This window comes from Peromyscus californicus, unplaced genomic scaffold, assembly GCF_007827085.1.
Source record: "Peromyscus californicus insignis strain IS unplaced genomic scaffold, ASM782708v3 Scaffold_4__1_contigs__length_199733344, whole genome shotgun sequence".
NCBI lineage: Eukaryota > Metazoa > Chordata > Mammalia > Rodentia > Cricetidae > Peromyscus > Peromyscus californicus.
Window position 1 is genome coordinate 71,252,031 of NW_026294562.1, and position 21,020 is coordinate 71,273,050.

General features: G+C 45.1%; 1 protein-coding gene across 1 annotated transcript in view; it reads left to right on the forward strand.

Moving 5' to 3' along the window:
* The window catches only part of Cpxm2 (carboxypeptidase X, M14 family member 2), a 113,378-nt gene that overhangs the window by 42,338 nt on the left and 50,020 nt on the right, over positions 1 to 21,020 (forward strand). Inside the window, exon 4 of the mRNA XM_052714768.1 lies at positions 1,554 to 1,693. Coding sequence (XP_052570728.1) covers positions 1,554 to 1,693 — 140 coding nt within the window. The remainder of the gene's footprint in view (positions 1 to 1,553; positions 1,694 to 21,020) is intronic.

Consider the following 21,020-nt stretch of genomic DNA (forward strand, 5'->3'; position numbering starts at 1 on the left):
GTAGCTCATTAGAAGCCAGGCTATTCCTAAAAGTTCACTAAAAGGTACTCAAAGATAAAGAGGATGGGAGAGATAGAGATGATGAACTGACCTATTATTTTCTTTAAAAGATCCATTTTGTTTTTATTTTATTATTATTATTATTATTATTATTATTTTTTGTGTGTGTAGGCAATGTGCACATGGGTATAGGTGCCTGTGGAAACCAGAAGAAGGCATCAGATCCCTTGGAGCTGGAGTTACAGGCAGTCGTGAACTGCCTGACAAGGGCTGTGGAAACCCAATTCTGGTCCTCTGCAAGAGTAGCTGGTGCTTTTAACCACTGAGCTGTCTCTTCAGCCCGAGATGACCTGTCTTTCTAAGATTCATACTTTCTTGTAGCTGGCTATAATCATAGAAAAATCACAGAAAAATAAAACAGAATTCATGCAGACTCAGTCTTAGTAAACTGGAAGGCTTCACTTGACTTAAATATCCTTAATTTTTAAAAAATTATGTCAAGGAACTATCTCTTTAAATGGTGAGAGTGTAGGGATAATTTCAGAGCAAAAATGTGACCTGCCTTGGAAATGCAAATACAAAATGTTTCATCCATACTAGTGAGCAATGGTGAACACATCAGACAGGTTAAACAGTCATAGATAGGTACTCACTTGTCAGTGCTTACACTCCGGGGCCAGCTCCATGCTGCTCTTGTCTTTGGGGATTCTCTGGATGATCTCAGGGACTCAGTTGAACTGTCCTTAAACGCTCCCATGGCAGTTTGCTCAGAGTCCCTGAATAGCACCTGCCTCCTGGCGCTCCAGTTCTTGTAGCTGTCTATTTCTCGCTGCCTGGGTGGTGAGGTTCCCCAGCACCTGGTGTGTGGGTGGGTGGATGAACGGCTCTGCTCGTTGCTGGGACAAAATGCCTGACAAAAGCAACTTCCGGAAGAAAGCGTCTATCTTGTCCCGCGGTTTGAGGGTTCAGTCCGTCAAGGTGGGAAGACATGGCATCCGGAGTGTGAGGCAGTGGGTCGCTTTGCGTCACAGCCAGGAAGAAGAGAGTGAGGAACGCTGGTGTCCCGTACTTTTTCCTTTCATTCCGTCTGGGACACTAGCCCAGAAATGGCACTGCCCACATTCAGGGTGAATCTTCCAATCCCGGTTAACCCGATCTAGAAACTCCCTCACAGACACGCCCAGGGTTTTGTCTAGTAGTGGATTCTAGATCTTGTCAATTGATCTGACAATCAGTGTTGCCCACCACCATGGCGGATACCTAGGAGATGGGGTTTTGTGTGTTGAATGGATAAGGGATAGGAGGAGCTCATTAAATTTAGTCTTTCACACTGGCCAAGGAGAAGACATGCTGTACTGAGATATTCCCAACTTGTTAATACTTGGCAACTTCCTCCCATGGTTTAGAATACAGAGTTGACGGTGCAGTGCTTTTTCTTCTTTTTCTCCCTTGTGCCCTTCTCCTGTCCTCTCTTCTTCCTCGGTCCCGAGAAAAGATCTGTCTTCGTCATCTTCAACCCAAGGTCTTTCTGAACTCCCCTCTCTTCTTTCCAGGCAGGCATTAATGAAAACGACTTTTATGATGGGGCTTGGTGTGCCGGCAGGAACGACCTCCATCAGTGGATTGAAGTGGATGCCCGGCGCCTGACCAGGTTCACGGGGGTCATCACCCAAGGAAGGAACTCTCTCTGGCTGTAAGTGGGTCTGGACCTGTGTCTGCCAGGCTCTGTCTTCCACCTGTCGCTTGAAGGGAAACTGCAGAGCAGTATCTGATGAAGGGTGACTGGAAGGTGGGCCAAGGCTGAAAGTCTGCCTCCCCTGTGCAGGGTCCACTGGAAAGGGAGGATGGAGCGGACAAAGGTATAGCCATAGATAAGCCCTTGAGGCAGGCGTCTTTTAGCTTGGATCCTGACAAGATATTGGTATCTGGACAAGTGGGTTAAACTCAGCAAACAATGAGCACATGGTCTTGGGAGGAGAGAACAAGAACCATCCAGACTCTGGGAGACAGACTAAAAGCCTTGGCAGGTTCCCAAACAAACGGCCACTTGAGATTGTGTTATAAGTAAGTGATGAACCAACCTGAGACCTGGGGATGAGACCACTTCTCAGACTTGAGCTTGGGATTAGAATTGTGGTAGTAACAAGGATGGTCTGACAGCGATCCAGACAGACAGCAATATAACCTCTTAAAACTGTCCATCTTGGATAGGGATGTAGCTCTGTTGGTAGAGTGTGCTTGGATCATGCATGGATCCCTGTGTTCCATCCATGGCACTGAATAAAACTGGGAGAAATAATGTACCCCTGCAAGCTCAACAGCTGGGAGGTACAGGCAGGAAGATTAGTTCACGGCCAGTTTTAGCTCCTGTATTAGTTACCTTTCTGTTGCTGTGATAAAACACAGGACCAAGTCAACCTTCAGAAGAAAGGGTTTATTTGGGCTTACAATTCCAGAGGGAAAGGGGCCCATCATGGCTGGGAGACAGCAGACGTGGCAACTGGAGCATCAAGCTGAGAGCGCCTATCTTGAACCACAGCAGAAGGCAGAGAGAGTGAAGTGGGAATGGTACGAGGCTTTGAAACCGCAAACCCAGTGCCTAGTGTTGCACTTGCTCCAGCAAGGCCGTGTCTTCTAGACCTCCACAAACAGCACCACCTACTGGGAACTAAGTGTTCAAATGCCTGAGTCTATGGGGCATTCTCATTCAAACCACCACAGATATCTAGGGTTCAAGGCCAAGTTGGGCTACATGAGACCCTGACTCTAAACAAAACAAAACAGAGCAGAACAGAACAGAACAGAACAGAACAGAACAGAACAGAACAGAAGGGAACATCTATCTTACTGGGTCTTTCTACTATGGAACGCTATTCTGCTTGAAGAGAAAGGGAATTCTGGCACATGTTGTATGTGAATGAACCTTGGGGGCATGATGATAAATGCAATAAAAAGTAACTTAAAAGGACAGATACCAGATGATTCTGCTCACACAAGGCCTAGAGTAATCAGATTCATAGAGATGGAAAATAGGATGGTGATTGTTAGGCACTGGGAGGAAGGGTGAGGGGGGTTAATATTTGTAAGCAAAGAGCTAAAGTTCAGAATGATGACACATGATGGTGAAGATGGCAAGTCAGGGCAGGTGGCCTCAGAGCCACAGGGCTGCACACTTACCAAGACAGCATGAGAAACCCTGTGGCATGCACAGTTGTGGCATGCACAGTTTATGAAAATAAGTATGTATTTTGTTCTTTTATAAATACAATACTGTAACATCCATAAGCATCAAACACACACACACACATACACACACACACACGCACGCACGCACACACACACACACACACACTCATACATGCACACACATATACACAGAGGCATGTACATATGGAAACTCCACCCTACCTACCTCAGGGTGCTTATGAAGATGAATGGCTCTGACCATGGGTCCTGTGCCTGCAGAAATAGGGCCTCAGCAGGTCTCAGTGTGGTCAACAGGACACCAGTGATTTCTGATTTTATTTTATTTTATTTTATTTTTTTGGTTTTTCGAGACAGGGTTTCTCTGTGTAGCTTTGCGCCTTTCCTGGATCTTGCGCTGTAGACCAGGCTGGCCTCGAACTCACAGAGATCCGCCTGCCTCTGCCTCCCGAGTGCTGGGATTAAAGGCGTGCGCCACCACCGCGCGGCGATTTCTGATTTTAAATGAGAAGTCTTCAGGTTCTTCTCTACTTCCCTACACCGAGAAGTCAAGGGTGTAAAGGTCCCTTGTTTCAACACTGGACAACTGCTTGTGTGACTCCATTAAGATCACTTCCTCCACTGCTTGTGTGACTCCATTAAGATCACTTCCTCCTGATAGTTCCTGTCCCTTTACAGTGCTGCAAATCCAAAGTTCCAGTTCTTGGCATCTTTCCACACTCACCAATCGTGTAAAATCGGAGTATGGCTTGCTGACAAGACTATCAGTGTCAGCAGGGCAAGGGCTGGAGAGACAGCTTCATGCTGCTGCCTGGAGTAGCCTGAAGGGTTCTTTCCAGAGACTTTTACTCTGGTGAAGACAGGATTTGTGACTTGGCTGCAGAAAAAGATTTCAGGAGTCTCTGTGAAGTAAAATTGGAGTTTATTAGAAAGAGATGTCAATAAGGCTTACTTACCACGGGGCACTCAGAGTTAGAGAGGGTCAGTCAGGGAAAGGATAAGACACACCCAAGTGTTGGGTGTGAGCTTCTCAAGAGAGAGTCACATTTGTGTGTCTTTATAATAGCCACGTACGTGATTTTGGTGGTTTCTGAAGTGGTTTGGTTTCTAAGGATAGCCAAGGAACTTCCCTGAGACTTTAAGGTTGTTCCTGGTTGACACTGGGTGGTTGCATTGTATTTCCAGTCAGGAAGCAAAGAGTGAGGAATGCCTGCTGCTGCTCAGCTCCCTTCCCTCACTTACACAGTCTAGGATCCCAACTAGGGAATGATGCCAACCACAGTAGGCTCTTCCCACTTAATTAACACAGCCAAGATTCCCCCACGCCTCCAGAAGCATGTCCAGAGGCCTGTCTCCCAGATGTCTCTAGACCATGTCAAATTGACAGTTGACACTAACCATCCCAGAGATTAATTTTAATTTTGGAAGTGATCAACATTAATAACTAAACCGGGACAAGACTTCACATCTGTATTCATAGTTAGCCACCTGACATGGTTCCTGGCCCTGTATTGTTTCTGGTACAGACAGATTTCAGGTTCTCTTTTATGGGTTTCAGTCTTTCTCCTCAACAGTTACCGAGAGCCTTGCTGATAGAGGTCATGCCCTGGCATTCGGGGAACCTGTTCAAAACAGGCACCTGTTCGACCCTCAACAAATGACTCCCTAATAAATGAACAACATTAAGTCAACAATCATCATACTCTTGTATGGCGACAATTGTCTGGCAGTGACTCATCTCCTGCTTTCCTGCGTATTTCTTTTTTAAGATAAAGACAACATTGTAACATCTAATAGTGTCTTAAAACATTACCCATGATCCCACAGATTTTTTAAAATATACTGAATATCCAATTATGTTATTTTTGACTTAATATACCCATAACATTTTCATGCTGTGACTCAGATTTCATCGTGATTATTTGTAATGGCCTGTGATTTACTCAACCATGCCTCACAACACTGTCCCAATTTCTTGCTACCTTTGTCATAACAAGAGAAGCCTTTTGTGATTTTTCTCTTATTTGAATTATTATATTATTCAGTATTCAGTATTATTCAATTCAATATTATTTATAAAATTATAAATATCTAATTTTCAGATCTGGGATAATTCACATAGTTTGACAACATTTTTTTTGTGTGTTTTTTTGCTATTTCGAGGATTACACTCAACTTCCTTTGCTTTTCAGTGACATTTGCATATAATCATACATGCCAATGTTTGCTCTGTGCTATGCCTTTGCCCTCCTTAATGGCATATTATCACATGACAGTTATTTTTACTGCTTAGATTCTGAAAGGCTTTGGAGGAGGAGGGCTTGGAAGCGGGGTTGCTCAAGGGAAAATAGGAAGTGGGCAAGAAAAGACTGGTGTGAGGTAATCGATAAGGAATGAGAGCAGGGGTATTGATGACCGTGCCTGGCTATTAACCCGTCTGGCCACTGTCACTAGAGATGAAGTCGGTGGGTTATTATGGGATTAGAAAGTGAGAGTGAGGTAAGTACAGTGATCCCATTTCATTTTAACTACAAACACAAGGAGGTGGGGATGTGCAGGAAATCACAGTGGAGCAATATCTCTCTGTAGCCAAGGACAGGGGCATGTAAGTGGGGGAGGCCAACGGTAGAATTACTCCTAAGAGTCAGATTTTCCTTAATGTCTAAATGTATTTCAAGTCAAATTATTGCTCAGGGGTAATAAAATGAAGAAATCTGATGAGCTCTTGTGTACCTTACCTCCTGGAATAGTCCTGTCTCCACTGAGGGCCAAGCAGGAATTGGAAGGGTGACCCGCTCTGGTATCTGAGCTTTTCCCTTCTCCAATGCATGAATAATGCTGAAGGCAATAGGAACCATTGCATTGTGATGATTAAATTGCATTGTGTGATTAAAAAAATGTCTACATTAGACATCTTGAATACTTGTAGTGAGGATGACAGTACCCATCCCTTACCTCTGATTCCTGGCCCATATTGTTTCTGGTACAGACATATTTTAGGTTTCTGTCTTTTCAACAGTTACTGAGAGTCTTGCTAATAGAGGCCTTGCTCTGGTATTTGGGGAACCTGCCTAGAACTAGGCACCTATCTGATGCCCAACAATGACTCCCTATTAAATGAATATCATTAAATCAACAAAGGTTCATTCACCTTGACTAATAATGAGTTAACTGATTTGTGATTGCAAATGACTGAGAGAAGGCTTAAAACAGAATGAGATGAAGGAGAGGGAAGCAGGAGAGAGAAGGTTGGGAAATGGCAGACTTCTAGAGACGGATGGTTCTTGCCCTAAAACCATGGTATGCTTCTTATCTCCTGCTGGTTATGGAGACTCCCTTCTTTGGACCTCAGTTTTCTGTGCTCTAAAATGGATTGGTTTTCTATCTTATACAGGATGTGTGTGTGTGTGTGTGTGTGTGTACACATGCACATGCACATGCACACTGGGGGTTATAAACAATAACATTAAGATACTTAAAACTTACTCAGCACATGGTAAGTACTTAGTAGATAGGAATTTTTCTCTTCTCCCATTCTCTGGGTTTATCTAGAACAGTATATTTCTACTTTTATCTTTAGTCATGGGTCCTTCTCTCCATTGCAACATTTATTGGAAGCATTTGGAAATGGTAGGCAGGGAGACCACATTGTATGGTTCAAGGGGGAGGAACATTGCCTGCCCAGCCCTCCATTCTTCCTGTCACAGAACCTCCCATTGCACAGATTCCTCAAACATCTCTGTATGAGACATCCTGGCTGCTTGACATGTCCTGTGCTGGTCACGGTCATGTGACCACTTCCCCACATGCTAACTGCTCTTCGGCAGAGCCCAGGCAGACATGGGGGTCAGACCAAAGGAGCAAAGCTAGAGCTGGGGACAGAGTTGGCCTTTTGCAATCAAGAGTGAAAGGGTGCTGCATGTGGGTGGACAAGCCTCTAGACCCAGAGGAAAAGGGGTTGCCAGCTCTTAGAGTTTGCCAAGCAGATGTTGCTGTGTAAAACAGCCTTTTACACTTGGGGAAACAGTTCACACTTGGCAGCGTGCTTGCCTAGCATGAAGGAGGCTCCGGGTTGGAACCCCAGCAGTGTGTAAAAACTGGATGTGGTGGTGCACACCTCTAATCCCAACACTCAGAAAGTGGAGACAAGAGAATTTGAAGCCTAAGGTTGTTTTGAACCACACAGTAAGTTGAGCCAGCCTGGGCTACATGATACCTGTTTTAAAAACAGGAAAAAGCAAAACCAACCAACCAATCAAGCAAGCAAGCAAACAAACAGAAAACCAGCTTCTTGCTATGTGTTAAAAGGAGAAAGCACCTTACAAATGTATATTTCAGATTATTATGGTGGATGTGGGAAGAGCACATGTGTTTGAAGAATGCTATAATGAAACCCAATTCTTTGTATGCTAATAAAAATAAAATAATTATTTAAATAGTAGGGAAAGACTTTTAAAAATGCTTTTCCTTTTGCCATAGTTGGTACTTTAAAATGAACATCTGTAACATGTTTCTGGCATTCTCTATGTATTTATTAATTAAATCATATGGCACTTAATGAGTGCTCTGTACTAAGCATAAGGTTGTAAATGTAAGCAAAACTTGCTTCTGCCTCCAGGGAGTAGCCTAGTAGGAGAAGCCAGTATGCTATAGGGGCTTCAAGAGTGAGCAGAGATCATACTGACTTGAGGTGGGTGGAGCTCCCATTGGACTTGTGCAGGAATGCGGATGACACCCTGAGGTCCTGAGGCATAGCTACCACATCCCCCCACCAATTCACATTCAAGCTGATGACAGAGTCTACAATTTCAGTTGTAATAATTCTTTCAACTAATTTGAGCTCGCTGGAAGTTATAAAATATAATTGTTGTAATGATTTTCAGTAATTTATATTTTTCAGCAATATAAATTATCACTCCTCACTGCATTGCCATTCGGTGGAATGTTAGTGCCCCAATAAAACCAATCTTTCATTTCCCTAATGACAGAAAGTATATTAGACATCTGAGTGTTGCAATTATAACCAGCATGATGATTGAAAAGTTAATTACTCTGCTTGAGGTGAGTCAGTGCTTCTAAGGACTTGGAAGAAATGTAGACAATTTTTTAAAACCAAATGTTTTGCACTTCAACTGTTTAATGGAGAAAACCATCTGTTTTTTAAGTAAGGCAGTAATTTGAGCACTGGGTTTGTGTTTGTAAGGTGTTGTGGGGAGGGGATGAAGGAAACTAAGGAAGGTTGACCAGTTGGCTGAACTTGGAACAAGTAGTCAAAGTGATTAGTAAGATAAATAGAACCCTAGCCATAAGTCAGGCTTTGTGCCCAAGGACACAATGATTTGGCAGGGTTGTGTCCAGCCCCAGGAAGTTAGCATGGCATTTGGTGTGGGATGTCTTAGCAGAGTTTTAGGGCACTAGTTTCTTTGAGAAGGGTAAAGTACCCAAGTCACAAGGAAGGTAGGATCAGAAAAACAAGTTATTATTTCCTTCCTGGTCACATTTTGGCCTTGAAGTGAGTGGAGTTTGTGATAGACAGCTACACAGGTGCACAAGGTGCTCTGAGATGCTGTGAGGCTGACAAGAGGTGGTGGTATCACCCTGGAAAGAAGGAAGGTGTCCTATTCCCCTGAGATGATCCAGGTGCGGGAGCAACTGGCTTTACAGTTTTGGAGAAGGGTTCTCAACAGAGAGTGTGTGACGGGCTTATGGACAGAAACTAAGAAAATGCAAGATCAATATTGGGCAAAACCCTGGGGAGTATCTCCATCCAGTCTGACGGAGGGCTCAGTGGATATGGGAACACACTGACTTCTCATTATCCCTTGGGCTATCTTAGTGGTTTGTGTGCAGAGAATGGTGGTGTTGATGGCCGTAGTGCTGCAGGAGTTCAAGGGCACTGGGGTGCTGCTAGCACACACACTGCTCGGAGGAATGAGGTGCAAATTGTGGTCCAGTGCTAGTGGTACATGGGTTAAAGTCAGAGGTCAGGTTCAAGGGGTCCTGAGGGATGTCAGGCTTAAGAAGTGATGGAGGCTTGTCTGGGGACAACAGTGCCAAGGACCAGTGGCTTAGGGAGTGAGCATAAGGACAGGATGGGGGAATAAGTCTGGGGCTCTTGAGGCTGGTAAGCTGGTGACTTCCATGTTCCCTGCTGGCAAAGGGTGCTCAGGGTGAGATGGACCAGGAGAGTTGATGGGACAGCTAAAGGACAGTATGGTCACAGCAGAAGCAAAAGTGAAGGTGGGAGGAACAGAGCAGTTGAAGAATGACTGGATGAGGCTGGTTCAGTGAGGGTAGCAAGACCTGAAACCCCAATACCTGCTCAGGGTCTTATTTCCAAAGTAGTGTGTTCAGCAAGTGCCTCCCGCTCCCTCCAACAGTACCTAGCTTTCTGCACTCCTGGGGACCCATCCTTCATCACTGTCACCTTACCCCTACTCAGTGGGTCTGGAACCCACAGAGCAGTTTGCCAGGGCTCAGAAGGAGGAGACATTAGGGCCCTGCACTCCAGAAGGGGGAAGGGAGCCTGGAGGCCCCAGAAGGGGAGAATGTGGGAGGCTTCATCAATCATCATCTGTCTTTTCAGGAGAGAGGGAGAGCAGTGTGTTTTCAGAACATATCATGCTGTGTCTTGCCCTTGCTTAATAGGGAAATGAGATGTCAGGCTCCCGTGTGGTACTGGGGAGAGGATTTCCACACTCCTTTCTAACTTCTTGGAGAACTGTCAGCTTCTGAGCAGGAAAGTTTGGCATGATCTCAAAGGGTTTTAATGAAAACACTGTCAAGTTCAAGTTTAAGTTCAAGGTGAGGCAGTGTCTTTTTTTCATCCTATGCTCTATTTTACCTATGCAGAGGTAGTTGTTTAAAACCAAACAGATTTCGCAAATGCCTCCCACGCCTCCTACTTGGGTTTCTGGGTGTCAGTGACTGAGGAGTGAGCTCTCAGCTGGTGACATGTCTGAAGCAGAACAACTGTAGAGCTGGCTTCTGGGATGGGAGCTTCACCTTGCCTTTCTCAAGAGTCTTTGCGCCTGGGTGGAAAAGCCTCTGGGTGATGGCTGGGACCCTGCCTTTTCTCACTTTCAGTTTTGGGTGGGAAAGACCTCTTTGCAGCAGGCCTCTCTCCTTGTTGCATTAGATCCTTGTATTATTGCTGTGGCAAAATAAAGCAACCTCAGAAAGGAACGGTCTCTTTTGGCTCAAGGATACGGTCCATCATGGTGGCAGGAGACAGCAGTGGGAGCGTGTGCAGTCTTGTCTATGCGGTCTCAGATCCCAGGCCGTGGAATGGTGCCACCCACATGTAGAATGGCCCCTCCCACCTCAGTTTACCTGATCTAGATAACCCCTCAGAGGGATCACAGAGCCTTGTCTCCTAGGTGATTCTGGATTCTGTCAAGTTGATGATCAGTGTTAATGATCACATCTGGTGAGCACTGCTCTGTCCCACAAGGCCCTGTTGGACTAGTTCCCACTGCGCACCTGTTCTTACCTTACTTTTCTCACTCTCCTTTTTGCTCCACAGATCCAGCAAGCATGCTGCAGCCTTAGGGTCTATGCGCTCCATGTTCTCTCTGCTGGAAGAATGAGACCACTTTGCCTTCTTTTGCCGCAGTTTGAAAATAACATCAACAGCAACATCTTCTTGGCAAACACTAAGAGCTGGCAACTCCTTTCTTCTATGTCCTCACTTGGCTTTCTTTGCCCACCCACTCCTGTGTTTAGTGCTGCACTGATGTTGCTCCTGAGGTACAGCAGGCTCCTTTGCCCTGGAATCTCCAGTGTTGGATCCAGGGTGGGTCTCTGCCACTGGCCTCTCTCATCCCTCTCTTCTCCAGAGGCTAGACAGGGTCGGTCAATGCATGTCTAACGTAGGGTGTAAAGCCTCTGAGTGGAGGCAGGTTGCACCCACTTGGAAAGAAGCTTTGGCCTTTTGCTGTTGTCCTGACTTGAATTAGAAATGACCACCAAAGGCTCAGGCATTACAGGTTTGTTTTCCAATACAGCAGTAATGTTCAGAGGTAGGGCCTTTGGGAAGTGATTGGCTCATGAGGGCTTTGACCTCATCAATGGATTAGTCCATTGATGGGTGATAACTTGGGAGATGATAGAGAGTCCTTGGATATGTGTTCCTAGGAGCTATACTTCGTCCCTGCACCCAACCCTCCTTTGGATCTCTCAGGACATGAGCAGTTCTGCTCCATGACACCCTCTCACCTAGGATGCTCTGCGCTATCACAGGCCCAGAAACAACAGAACCAAGCAAGCATAGACTGACCCCTCTGGAACCATGAGTCAAAATAAACCCCTGCTCCTTACACACATTCTTTCTTGTCATAGCATTGGAAAGCTTGTGGGCACAGATCTATGCCAGATTTCAGAGTGAGACTGGCAGTCCTGGCTGCATGTCCTTGGGCACATTTCTGAGCTTTCCTGTGCTGGTAATAATGTGGTAATCGTGCCCAGCACTTAGGCTGGTGTGAGAAATGAAGAAGCAAGCAGGTGAGGTCACCCCTGGCACACAGTAAGCAGCCCGCTGTTGCTGTTGCTTTCTTAGGACTCCGTCCCACTTACAGAGGGTTCCCCTCCTGGTCCAGCAGCTCCACACATCTCTCTCTCAGACCACGCACTTTGCTCAGCTGGTGTTTGATCCATGCAATGTGGCAGGGAACAAAACCACACACCCAACATGTAGCAGAGACCTCACAAGCTGGTGCTGCTCTTGATACAGTAGCCTCTTCTTACCCCCTCTGCCTCTGAGTCCCTTCCCCATTCACCCAGAGCCAGCTCCTCCAGTATCCCAGCACCTAGGAGAGATGCAGTGGGTAACAAAGAAGTTGCATCTGACAGTTTGTCCTATGTCTGCCTTTGGCTGGGGATGGATGCATTTGACAGTTTCAGAATTTCTTTAAATAAAGGTGTGTGGGCACCTAAGTGGGGACTGGTGAGCACTTTGCCTGTGCCCCCTCATGTGGTGCCCAGTGGCTCCTTCCATGGATGAGAAGACTGGGGTGTAAAAAGCCAGAGGAGCTAGCCTAACCTGTCCGCCTCTTAAGGGGATGCTCACCCTCTTTTTCCTGCTTCCTCCGCCTCTCATCTTCCCACTGGTGTCCCCCTTTGCTCTTGCGTCATGTCATTGCTCTTGTTGTAATGCAGACAGAGGGACTGAGCCATATCCTTCACTGAGAGGTTCTGAGGCAGGGCCAGAAACCTTGCCCCCAAAGGGCCATTATTTAATCTATTTTAAAATCAGAAGGAAGAGATAATAGGGTGACTGAAACTCTTTGCTGTACCATGTTAATATAGTTGGCTTTATATTAATTAGGTTGTAAGATACAAGTTTTACAGAGAAAGGGAAATTGGTTCACAGGTAATACCCTTCCTCCAATCCATCCATCTCCTGAACCATGGAGCCTGTGACTAAGCAAGTTTCCAGGACAAAGAGGAAAGACAGTGCCAGGTGGGAATGAGGCTGCCAGTCAGCTCTACTTAAAATGGGGCACTGCCCTGGGTTGTCTGAGTGGGCCCAGTATCATTGCTGCTGGGACCTGTGTGCAGCCAGCAGGGAAGCAGAGGCCCAAACCAAAGACATAGCAGCCTGGTAAAGAAGTCCCTGCTGCCGTCCTAAGATACGGAGGATGGGGCTATGAGTAAGCAAGGAGGTGGGCTAGCAAGGACACAGACCTTCCCTCTGAGCCTACAAAAGGAAGTCAGCCCCACTGACACCTTGACTTTAAGGCTTCTGGCCTCCAAAACCGTGGGCAGATACTCCCGTTATTTAAACCAGTAGCTTTGCAGCACCAACAGAAAACCAACAGTGCTTCAGATTGAAGGGCCTGAGGCCAGCAGAGGTCCTTCAGTGGCCATCCCAGCTCCAGTGGTTTGCTGTCAGCTGCAGGCTGTGCCACGGGGGAACCTCCAGCTGTGGGCGGAGCTGGCCATGCATCCAGCTGGGGCAGCATCAGCCTGCATCTCCATTCTCTAGCATCCACGAAAGCCTTTCTTTGGTTTCTTTCCCTCTGATCCCTCAAGTGGGTACTCCAGATTTGGGGGGCCCTTGCTTGCTTTCTTCTTGTGCTTTTAGCTCTCTGCTGTGGGTCTTACTGCTTTACCCTCTACCCAAATGCATTGCCTCCTGGCCTCAAAGTGGCATTTCTCTGTTGTCTCCCCGTAGACAAGTTAACGGGAGGTAATGGAAAACGGATAATACTTGGGAGTTTACAGCATTCTTCCTGTGTTCTCGAAAAGCTGTGGTAACCAGTCTAAAGTGAAAAATCCAATAAATCAATGGGTTGATATTTCACACAGGCTCCAACATTTGGCTGTACTGAGAATGTGGAGGAACCATTTGGCTGGGTGATTACAGTTCTAGCAGAGATGGAGGGAGGAGGTGAGGTTGGGGAGAATAAGTGTGGACTCTTTTTCTAGCTACTGAGCACGTCTACTGCAAGGAAGATAAAATTTTCTCATTTATATTTTGTTTGCAGCAGTAGTGAAGGCTGGTCTAGACCTCTTGGGATCATCAATTCTGCCCAAAGTTCTAATTCAGCCTTGGGCAGGATTTGGGCCATTGACTGCTGGAATGTGGCTCAACAGGGAGGGGATGGGTGAGCAGAGGAGCAGCCAGCTTCCTTGTGATTCCAATAGAGAACTGGCTCCAAATGCTTCCTTTTTCCAACTGAAGAGGGATTAGCTATGCTTTCCTTACTTGTGTATGGAAGTGGGGGATGCTTAACACTTGTCATTTCTGAGAGCTGGGGGCTTCTCATAAGGCTATGGCAAGCTAAGTATCATCCAAAATGCTTGGGACCAGAAGTGCTTTGGATTTGTTTTTAAAATGTTCACATGTACACCACGAGACATCTTGGATATAGAATGCAAGGCTAAACATGAAATCTGTTTGTTTCTTACGCTTTTTATACATGTAGCCTGAAGGTGATTTTATTCAATATTTCTAGTGTGTCTGTATGCCAACTGTAACCCACAACATAAGTTTAGAAGTGGAAATTTCCATTTATGGTGTCCTACAAGTGCTCAGAAAGTTTCAGAGTCTAGACTTCCAGATTGGGGGTGGTCAACTTGAACTTGACTGTCTTGACCCATTTTTGATAGGATTTGGGGAGGTTCTATCTCTGGAGAGATGGGCAAAAGAGGCTGAGGCTGTGGGGTTCCAGTGTGGTGGGCCTCCAGTGTGGTGAGGCCTCCAGTGTGGTTGAACCTTCAGTGTGGTAAACCTCCAGTGTGGTGGACCTTAAGTGTGGTAGACCTTCATTGTGGTGGGCCTTAAGTGTGGTAGACCTTCAATGTGGTGGATCTTCAGTGTGGTAGACCTCCAGTGTGGTGGGACCCTCAGTGTGGTAGACTTTGTCTGGGGTAGTCCTTCAGTATGGTGGGCCTTCAGTGTGGTGAGCCTTCAGTGTGGTGAGCCTTCAGTGTGATGGACCTTCAGTGTGGTAGACCTTCAGTGTGGTGGACCTTCAGTGTGGTAGACCTTCAGTGTGGTAGACTTTGATTGTGGTAGACCTTCAGTGTGGTAGACCCTCAGTGTGGTAAACCTCCAGTGTGGTGGAACCCTCAGTGTGGCAGACTTTTGTCTGTGGTAGACCTTTAGTGTGGTGGACCTTCAGTGCAGTGGACCTTCAGTGTGGTAAACCTTAAGTGTGGTGGACCTTCCTTCAGTGCAGTGGACTTTCAGTGTGGTAGACCTTTAGTGTGATGGACCTCAGGTGTGTGTCTGAGATCTTGCCAATTAGTCCTTTGACTGGGATTAAAGATACTTAGATTTTCCCCAAATTATTCCTTTTCATAACACTTTGTTTAGGTTAGCTTTGGCTGCGTGAAACTTTTGAATGTTTCATGGTTGATATACCCCATCTTTTAAGGTGTATGTTATACTTCCAGAAGAACATACTGAGAACACTGTCCTTTCACTTCTGAATCTCCTGAACCTTTGTTAATTATCAGTTCACCATAGCTGGCTGGATTTATGCCTGAGTCTCTATTCTGCTTCACAAATCTGTGTGCCCATCTCTCCATCCATACCACATACTCCCTGTACGCTTCTGCCTTTCCTGTTCTATTTCCTGTCTATTTTCTAGCCCTGGAGGTGAAACCCAAGAACCCTAATTGTAATCATGCTTTCTGCAGTTGTATAGTGTTTGTAGTTGGGTAGACCGATTTGTCCCACTTCATTCTATTTCAGAATTGCCTAGTTTACTTAGGTCCTTTGCCTTTGTCCATTAATTTTACAACAATCTTGTTTAACATCTATGAAATATCTAAGTGATCTTGACAGACTTTGTGTAAGACCTGTGCATTAATTTGTTGAGAGTTGGCATCTCTGTGTTGAATCTTTCAATACAAGACCACGCACTGTTTTTCCATTAAAAAATATTTAGTGTCCTTCACCAAAGTTTTGTCATGCTCAGCACATGAGTCCTGTATGTGTCCTGTTAGATTCACACGTAAGTAGTTAAATTTTTGTGGTCTGTATTCCACTAAGCTAGCATGGCCCCCTTTTGGCAGCCAAAACAATGGGGCTGACATTGACATGCCTGTAAGCTGCCATGTGTGAATCAAGATGTGTTTGACTTCACTGGGGAATTTTTCAGTCTGCTCCCCTCTTTCCTCAGATTTACATACACACAGTATGTCCACCCTTTTTTTTCTGATAAACACACACAGTATGTCCAGAACCTGTAGTCAGAGGCCTGTACAAAACTAGCCAGTGGATTCTCCATATTATGAAGTCTATTCTGAATTGTCAAGGTATGATTTTGATCTAAAAGATGACAGTTTTTCTCTGTGTCTAAAAGATGACAGTTTCTCTCTGTGTCTGTCTGTCTGCCCGTCTGTCATCTCTCTTTCTGTGTGTGTGTGTGTGTGTGTGTGTGTGTGTGTGTGTGTGTGTGTGTGTAAAGGTCTGAGAATTGAACCTTGTCAATGATAAGCAAATGCTCTACTGCTGAACTCTACCCACAGTCCAGTTTTATCTCCCAAATCTCCAGCCATCTCTGAAAAATTCCAAATATTTTGTCATCATTTTCATTTATGAGCAAAGGAAACTTTAAAACAGGAAATGGCAAGGCTCCATTGGCCTAGTTCTCTCCACTGAGACTGTAAAATAGCAGCCAGTTGAATGCCTAAGTGTCTTTGGGCCTAGAAGATGCCATACTTTAAAACACTGAGTGATTATTTTTTATGTATGTATGTACGTGTGGCCCTTTTTTAGTTTATGTGTACCATAACTAACCTGTAGTTATGCATGCAGGAGCCTGTAGGCCAGGAGAGGGTGTCAGATACCTGTAAGAGTTACAGGCAATTGTGAACTACCACATGTGTACTGGGAACCAAGGTCCTCTGTCCCAGTCCCATGTTTTATTACAGAATAGTCCTGAAGAAAATAACACACACACACACACACACACACACACACACACACACACACACACACACACACACACTCAGCTACTATCCTAGCAAGTGCTGTTAGCACTTACAGTACCTTACAGTACCTTAGAGGTAGAATGTGAAACCTCTTGTTACCGAGAACTGTGTCTGCTAGAGAGGTCATGATTAGCACGTGCAGATCCCCACCGTGAGTCCCACTCTTCCAGTCTTGCCCCCCATCTTTGTAGGAGCCCCCTCAGGCCTACAAGTCCCTAGCTTTTGTGTCTGCTCCCCCTCAGCTCTGCAGCCAGGCTTAAGGACAGACAGCTGTCGGGGTGTGGATTCTACTCCCTGGATGCCAACTTGCATGCCCAGCAGGAAGCTTCCAATGTTGACCAAGTGGTTGCTTTTTAGGAGGAGTTTTTCATGGTATGCCAGCTTCAAACCAGGCTGAGGAATAGGTGATCCCACAGTTTTTTCCTAAGCATTTTGAAAGTTACAGTCTTTGCTAAGTTACACTGAAGGTTATTGCTTTTCTTCTTTTCAAATAGCCTTCTGACCCCCAGTTTTTCTTTCAAGTTTCTCTCTTAGTATATATATATATACTAAGAAAATCCCTTCAGCCTTCTCTCCATAGCATCACAGCAAAATGTGGGCTTTTAATGAAGGAGGGAAAAAGAAATTCTGCTCTTCAGTCCTGTGTGACAAAAACTGGCCTTGATTCTTCTTGCATATGTGGGAAGAATCTGGCCTTGGAATGAGTAGAGAAACTGAAAATGACAGAGAGGGAAATGGAAAGGAGAAAGAGAGGGATGTAGGGGGTTATTTTTAATTAATATATCATTTCATTGTTGAAATAATCAAGTAACATTTCTGATCTTTAAAAATAGTCTCCATTTCAGGTCCTCTGTACCATTTCCTGGTCGTCTGGGCAACTACTGCAAACCCCTTAGCAGATATTTCCTCTGTTTGTCCTCTTCTTCCTTCTTTCCTTCTCTTCTTCCTCCTTCCTTCCTTCTCTCCTTCCTTCCTTCCTTCCTCCTTTCTTCCTTCTCTTCTTCCTGCCTTCCTTCCTTCCCTCCTTCTCTCCTCCTTCCTTCCTTCCTTCTTGCCTTTCTTTCTTCCTTCCTGCCTTTCTTCCTTTTCATTTCTTTCTAAATTTTTGTTTGTTGGTCGGTTTACTGTATCTGTGTGTGTGTGTGTGTGTGTGTGTGTGTGTGTGTGTGTGTGTGTGCACGCGCACACACACACACACACACACACACACACACACACACACACAGACCAGAGGATGACTTTAGGTGTCTTCATCTATTGCCCTCGACCTTATTTTATTTATTTGCTTGTTAATTAATTAATTAATTAGACAAGGTCTCTCTGTAAACTCAGAGTTTGCAGTTTCAGCTCGACTGGCTGGCCAGTAAACCCCTGGATCTTCCTGTATCCCTGCATCCCACCCAGTGCTGAGGTTACAGGAACCTGCTGCCATGGCTGGCTTTCATGTGGGTGCTAGGGATCTGAGCTCCTCATGCTCACAAAGCAAGTGCTTAACTCACCGAGCCGTCTCCCCAGCCTGTTTTGCTGATTTTTTTTTTTAATTCTTATAATCTGATTAAAATGGTCTCAGTACTCCTTCTAATCATTTGAATTAGTTATTATCCACTGACTTTCTATCACATGAGGGAAGGATTTAGGCTTTTATTTACCTTACTCTCTAGACCTGTCTTGTCAGTCTCTTCTTCCCCTCCCCTCCCTCCTTCCCTCCCTCCCTCCCTCCCTCCCTTTGTTCCTCACTGTCTTTTACCTTTTTTTCTCTCTTTCTCCTCTCTCTTCCTGTGCTCCCCAAAAAGTTACATGATGAATGTTTGTGAACTTAGTACCCAACTTTTACAAAGGTTGACACTAAACTATGATTCACATACATCTGGGTCCCCAGAGCACCACAAGCTCATTTTCTTCTGTTGCGATGCTTTTGCCCTTATCAGAAGCTAACAATCTTTGCAGTTTTCTTAGTTTACTTCTCTTATTCATTCCAAAGCTTCATGACAGACCTGCAAATATCCTCTGATACATATGTGTGTATATATGTTAGAGGTGTGTGTGCATGCGTGTGTGCATGTGCGAGTTCACACATGTACAACCGATGCGGAATATATACCAACAATCCACGGTTTCATTTTCCTCCTGGGGCCATCTGGCCACGCTGTCCTTTGAACTGCGTTAGTCCCCAGGCCTCTTGTGTTGGGTGTAGCTCCTGACCTTCCTTTTCCTGCTCAGAACTCTCTCTTCTCCATGAGTTCTGCTCCAGGTTAGACCACGGGTCTCTGCTTTCTCCTTTGCTTTGCTGCTGCTTGCCTTCTGGAAATGAAGCATGGAAGATAACATTTTGGGCTCCTTGAATGAAATGTATTTTGTTGATCTTACTCTGGGTGGGCAGCTGGGAAACAATTCTCCCTAAGAATTGCTAGCATCTTTACTGAGGTGTAATTCTCCACCACACAGCTCACTCATTTGAAACATGCAGTTCTGTGGGGATATGGAAACCCCACCCCATCATCTCTCCAAACTCCCAATGCCTCCCATGGCCCCTTTTCTGAAGCATCATAGTGACCAGCCCAAAAATAGATATGTATCCATTCTTGCAAACCTTCGGCTTTTACTTCCTCAATACAGTTTTCAGGATCATGTCCATGTCTCTTGTGCTAAAAAATGTACAATGTTGTACCTTATTGGTACTTGATACGACCCGAAATTATAAGAATTTGTGTTTTCCAGTTCTTGGAGATTTGATTATATTGTTATTAATGTCAGATCTATTCTGTCCCTCCCTCTTCTCTCTCCATTCTGTTCTCTCCTTTCTCTTCTCCCTCTCTCCTTGCTTTCCCTTTCCCTCCTTCCTTTCATCCATCCATCCATTATCCACCTACCCTCCCTCCCTCCCTTCCTTCCTCTCTCCCTTCTTCCCTTCCTTCCTCCCTCCCTCCTTCCCTTCCTTCCTTGCTTTCTTCCTCCCTCCCTGCCTCCCTCCCTCCTTCTCTTCTTACCTTCCTCCTCCCTTCCTTCTCTCTTCCTTCCTTCCTTCCCCTTTCCCCACAGACTCTCTATGTAGCCAAGGTTGGCTTGAACTCACTACAGAATCCAAGCTGGCCGCAAACCTGCAGTCTTCCTGCCTTAGCCTCCTCAAGTGTATGTATCACCATGTCTGGTTTCAGTCTATACTTTTGAATTATTATTGTTTGCTTATTATCTTAGCTTTACTTCTGTTGCTATGATAAAATATCCCAACGAAAGTAATTTAGTAGGAGAAGAGTTTATTTCATTCATAACTCCAGGTTAGAGTCCACCATTGTGGTATGTCAAGGCAGCAGGAATTTGAAGCAGCTAGTCCCATCACATCCATAGTCAAGAGCAAAGAGCAATAATTTAACTCATGCATGCTTGTGATCAGTTCTGTCTCTTTGCTCTCATACAGGTCAGGATCCCCTGCCTAAGGAATGGTGCTACCCACAGTGGGCAGGTCTTTCCACCTCAGTTAGCATAATCAAATTAATTCCCTATAATTATGACAGGCCAACCTGATAATTGAGACTTTTCCAGGGGATTCTGCACCTGACAAAGGTATCATATATAACAAGTCTCTTTCTTGCATTAATGTTTTTCTTTCTGGCTTGAAAATGAAATCACCAACAATTTCCCCCTAGTTACTTCTTGTCTGTTCATCATATCTCAGCTCAAATACTGTCCTTCCAGAAGCATTTTTATGACATTTCCCATTTTCAAGTCTTCCATATCATCCCCTTTGAACAATATCACAGCAGCATTTCAATAACTAATTGAACAATTAATGATGAGGTCCCTGCCCTCCACTAGACTATGGTCTCATAGATAAAATAGGTAAATATACTGGAGCATCTTGTATCTGTATTATGGAATATCCATTCTGGTGTTCAGAATGCCATGGCCCCTGTGGTATCAAGTGAACTTGATTTGAGGGCTACTGCTCTGGGACTTGGCTCCCCTCTCCCCCATATGGACAAGTATTTGATTCTGTGTCAACAAATGCAACTTCTACCATAACATTGTCAAGGTCTGAGCTTCAGCTCACACTTCATGAAAAACAGCTTTGGAGTTAGGCATGGGGATGAATGCTTCTAGGCCCAGCACTCGGGAGGTAGAGGCAGGAGGATTTGAAGTTCTGTGTCATCTGCATAGTGAGTCTAGGCCAGTCTGGCTACAAGAACCCCTGACTCAAAGGAAAAATGAGAAAGAAACATTGTAAAAATTTCTAGCAAGCATATAAAACAGGCTAATGTTGGTGGATGTTCAAAACTTTTGAAAATAAATTGTCTTCAGATATTATGAAAAAACCACATTTTGTTTGCAGCAGCCATTGTGTGTGTCTTTAGTAACTGAGCCACATTCCATAA